The 4490-nt window shown below is 35.7% G+C and overlaps 1 protein-coding gene across 1 annotated transcript; it reads left to right on the forward strand.

The window, feature by feature from the left end:
* The first annotated feature begins 621 nt into the window (after positions 1–621).
* Positions 622–1777, forward strand: LOC141342207 (synapse differentiation-inducing gene protein 1-like). The gene is made up of 2 exons (XM_073846610.1): positions 622–832; positions 1483–1777. The coding sequence occupies exons 1-2, from the start codon at positions 644–646 to the stop codon at positions 1624–1626; spliced, it is 333 nt and encodes a 110-aa protein (XP_073702711.1). The 5' UTR covers positions 622–643; the 3' UTR covers positions 1627–1777.
* The last annotated feature ends 2713 nt before the right edge of the window (positions 1778–4490 follow it).

The following is a 4490-nucleotide window of genomic DNA, read 5'->3' on the forward strand; positions in this document are numbered from 1 at the left end:
TACCAGTGCATAAATATAGTAACACTTAATTATTTTGCTGTTCGCAGATTGTGGTTTGAGGTTAGAGGCTCCAGATATGCATGCTTGCATGAGGTAGAGACCATTATAACCTCATGCCAAAATCTTTATAGATCAACAGGCAAAAATGGAATCTCAGTCATCTTAAATCTCTACAATCATGAGAGATGTACAAGACGGTGTCCTTTAATACAGCTTGAAAGAGAATATAGAAAACACTTTTTTTTTTTTTTTAAGTGTACTGATCAGTGGAGATCAAATTTAATGTAATGTGTTCATTTTTAGGGCTAGTGAGGAACAATTTGGCCAATTTGGAAGTGCCAAATTCAAGAGTGCTTTTTATTCTAAAATACAGAAGGTTGAGCTTATTGTAATGGTAAATCTAATGCAATGCACACAGGAGAGATGTGGGTAAACAAAAATGTAAAGACATGTTGGCACTTGCAGGTGCATTGTATAACGGAAACAGTGGTGAAGTTCTTGTCACACCTCCCCTAAAACCCACAACTGGCCTGCCATTTGCTGGCTATCAGCACATAAAAGACCGAACCAGATTACAGCAATACATACCATCTGCAGAGCACAAGACAAAGAAAATTACAATTGAAATCCAATAATCAGAAGAATGGATCCCAGTCAGTCTTTCCAACAAGGGCCGCATCCAGCACAGTCTGTGGTCGCGGTGCAGCCTACAGTTTTTGTGACCGCCGCTCCACTGCCCAATCCAGTGCCAGATTACATGGGCTACTCCATCTTCATCATGCTGTGCTGCTGTTGGCCTCTGGGCATTGCTGCGCTGGTTTACTCCTGCTTTGTAAGTATATTATACTATCTACTTTGTAAATCGGCAGCTGTGTATTACTACTATACTATTATAGTAAGTCAGAAGTAGCTTACTATTAAAATGAGTACCAGTTCAATACAAAAAGTTTGTAAACCAGTTTTTCTGCAGTACAATTCGTGTAGGCTAACAGAAAATTCTCCTTATGTCATTAGTGTTGACTTGCTACTAAAACAAAAATACTGACTCAGGGCTCAACGCCAAAGTGCTTTGTTGTCAGAAAGAACAAGAATCATGGTGGACGGCCCATTAATGAGTTCATTCTTGCCTGTTTCTTGGGGAAATCTTATTAAAGCTAAAATATACAGAAGATATTTTGTCAATAGCCTACATGTTTTATTAAAATGTTGCATCCTATTCATTGGTAACCATATAAACATTAAATTCAGGTGGCTGACAATACTTCACTTTAGATCAAATAAATTTAGAGCAAAAATATTTCTACATCAGATTTTCTTTTAGTGTACCACTTCCACCAAATGTCAATAAAACAATAAATGTATAACTAAGAAAACAAATAGAGTCCTTTACCCCCATTTATTTGTGAACTCCTCCATCTGCCAATGACTCAAAGAAATAAGAACAGAAGTGGCTGATATTATGTTTTGCAATTGTTTTCACAGACTAGAGATGCCAACCACTTAGGACAGCGACATTTAGCAGAGAAAAACTCCAAAAGAGCGCGCATCCTGAATCATGTTGGCCTTGGTATTGGCATCTGTCTCATCACAGTGATCATTATAAGCCAGATTGTGAACAGTAAATAAAAGCTTTTAGAGTTGGCATGGTTGGATGCAGTTATAAACATATTTGTTTTTCTGTATTTTAAATGTCACTTGCTCATTTTATTCTTATTGTTATATGCTTCGAGGCTGGTTATTGTATGTTTAAACCAATGAAAATTACCATACAGTTTTCTGCTCCCTTTACTTCTACAAGGTTTGTTTAGACTGTTTGCTTATGTAAAACATAAAATCAAATGTAAAAATCTTCTGTGCAGCTGTGCTAATTTTGTATCCATCTTATCTATCTTTTGTATCTTTCTTATCTATCCTATTTATCTATCTATCTATCTATCTATCGTTCGTTCGTTCGTTCGGTCGGTCGTTCGCTAACCTCATAGTGTTAAACCTTCCTGGCCCACTTGCATTTTAATGATAACAGCTAAAAAAATTATTAAGAAATCTATCAACCAACCCATATCAACTCAGATTGTACAACCCATGTGTGTAATGTGTTTTCAAGACACCCATACAAGTTATCATTGTGCGGATAAAATAATATACAAATTAAAATTTTATTACATTTTAGCAAAAGTGTTTGGCTTGGTATTGAAACCGTGAGACTTGTCTGACAGTGGGTCTGAGAGTTAAATACCACAGAAATTTGGTTTCCGGTGATCAAATAGCTTCAGCAGAAGAGTAAGTGTTTGAACTGAACAATCATCCCTGTTGAAAAAAACAGCACATGCTGGTTAGGTTTTGAGCTAATTTATGCCGTTCCTTAGCTGTTCCAGCTACAGTTTAAACCAGCTAAGGACCACACTGAAAAAAAAAAGTAAATTTGCAAGTTTTTGCACGCACATTTTTTAAGTAAAATTTAAGTATGGAATTAAGTAAAATCTACTTATAACTAAGTTAAATAAAATTAGCTACGGAAATGAGAAAATTGGATGTGTATTTAGAGTTTGAGTTTGAGTAATTTCTACTTAGTTATTTTATGTTCACTCAACCACAGTTTATAAAAAACAAGCCATTAAAGCATGTAGTTTTTGGGTATGAATGGGTAGAAAATAATTTTGAGTAGAAAATTAATTAGTCCTAGATTTTACAAATTGAACCTTTTTAATTATTCATGCATCATGACTTTAATTTACTTAATCTTTGTAAGAATAACAACTCCAAGTGAAATATGTAATATGCAATATGTTTATGCAGTTTGAGGTTCAAAAAACATATTATTTCCCAGATACTGTACATTATTGTTGCTCCTCTCTGGCCCGCCTTTCTGAAATGCTTACATTTTTTACAAAACACATCCTTGATAAAAACCGAGGTGTTCTCTGATTGGCCAGCTATCCTGTGCATTGTGATTGGCAAAATACCTCAAGCGTGTTACGGAAATGTTACACCCTTACTGTTGTTTCTTGGCGCGACGAGACAGAAACAATAAAACCCATTGTAAACGAGGCATTTGTTGCATCCAGTGGGTACATAACTACAGATTATATTGACTCATACTGTCAATTTACACTTTACGTTTTCATATTTAATTTTAAATACGAAAACGTACTTACAGGACATCTGTCAGAAGCACAGACTGTCCTTGCAACATTGGAATTGCTACACTTTATAGCCTTAACCCTTTGTGTACAGCTGGCATTGTAAGCTGCTCTCCCAGGTGCAGGAAACAGTCTTCCTTGAAATGCGCATCACCCACTCAAATTTTCGCCTTGTACTGTTCCGGAACAGTGTTGTCCTCATTTGGAAAGCCAAACAATGTACTTTAGCTTTCGCTTACGTAAATCACTCATGTGTCACCACCACATGACCCCTTTAAATACTACAAGCTTCAATTGAGTACTTATATTGAATTTACTCTTCTTCTTTTTTTATTCTTGCCTAAACTAAATGATCTAAAGTAGAAATTACATTTGTTTTTCTGTATTATTTACTATTTAAGTGCAGCTTAAACCAGCTTAAACCAGCATCCATGCTTCAAAACCTACCTAACCAGCATATGCGGGTTTTTCCAACGGGGATAGGTCTTCAAGCAGTCTATGTGGGCTAAACTGTTGGCACAAAATGCACCCAATGAATGTCTTTCAAGTTAATGTACATTTTTTCTTATGCTGATGCTTAGATACACCTACACAGGTGTTCGTCTTTCAATTTCATCTCAAAGAGAATTTAGGAATAATTTTGGTCTTTAATGTAAATACATACCTTTAATATATACTGCCGTGAATTCTAAACAGTACAGAGCTGTCATTCTTGTTTTGTAAAGATATTTTACAAAAGAAATCACTGTACAAAAGAAATCACTGCATAATGCCTGTTAAGATTCTAAGGTCACTTAGTGAACATGCAGCAGAAAAGAAGGATGGAGAGACATTGTCCATGGCACAGTGTCTAAAGAAATGACATCCTGGCGGTTTGTTATTTCCATTGTACAATGTTCTTTATCAGATGAATCGTTTAAGCGAACAAGGAGAATCTTTTGGAGCTTTATGGCAATTATCAGTGTTGCCTCAGGAGAGAGGACCTTCCCCACTTTAAAGCAGATAAATTCTTACCTGCAGTCCACAATGTCCCAGAAACTTAGCAATGATTTCCATTGAGCATAGAGTCAGAAGATTCCTGAACATGGAGATTATTATTAGAAGTTTTGCTGAAGCCAAAGTCAGAAAGGTTCAATTCAGCTAAAAGGACGTTGTAGATTTTTGAATATGCAAGACAATGGAAAAGAAAAGAAAGGAAGTCAATTGATTAGGGTAAAACTAAGACCTTTAATTTCTTGTAGCTAAAAGGATTCTGACCTTTTAGTTACAAGAGACAGTGGACCCTTAAGACAGTGGACCCTTCTTTGTTTTTTTGGATACTTCTTTTGAACAAGAATTTTTGTGTCTTAC

This window comes from Garra rufa, chromosome 9 (genome assembly GCF_049309525.1).
Source record: "Garra rufa chromosome 9, GarRuf1.0, whole genome shotgun sequence".
NCBI classification, from domain to species: domain Eukaryota; kingdom Metazoa; phylum Chordata; class Actinopteri; order Cypriniformes; family Cyprinidae; genus Garra; species Garra rufa.

What these genes read in the sequence shown, in the direction of transcription:
- LOC141342207 (XM_073846610.1), top strand. Translation starts at nt 644, where the DNA reads ATGGATCCCAGTCAGTCTTTCCAACAAGGGCCGCATCCAGCACAGTCT. An exon ending in CGCTGGTTTACTCCTGCTTT is followed by an intron (nt 833 to 1,482) that starts GTAAGTATATTA and finishes TTGTTTTCACAG; the next exon opens with ACTAGAGATGCCAACCACTT.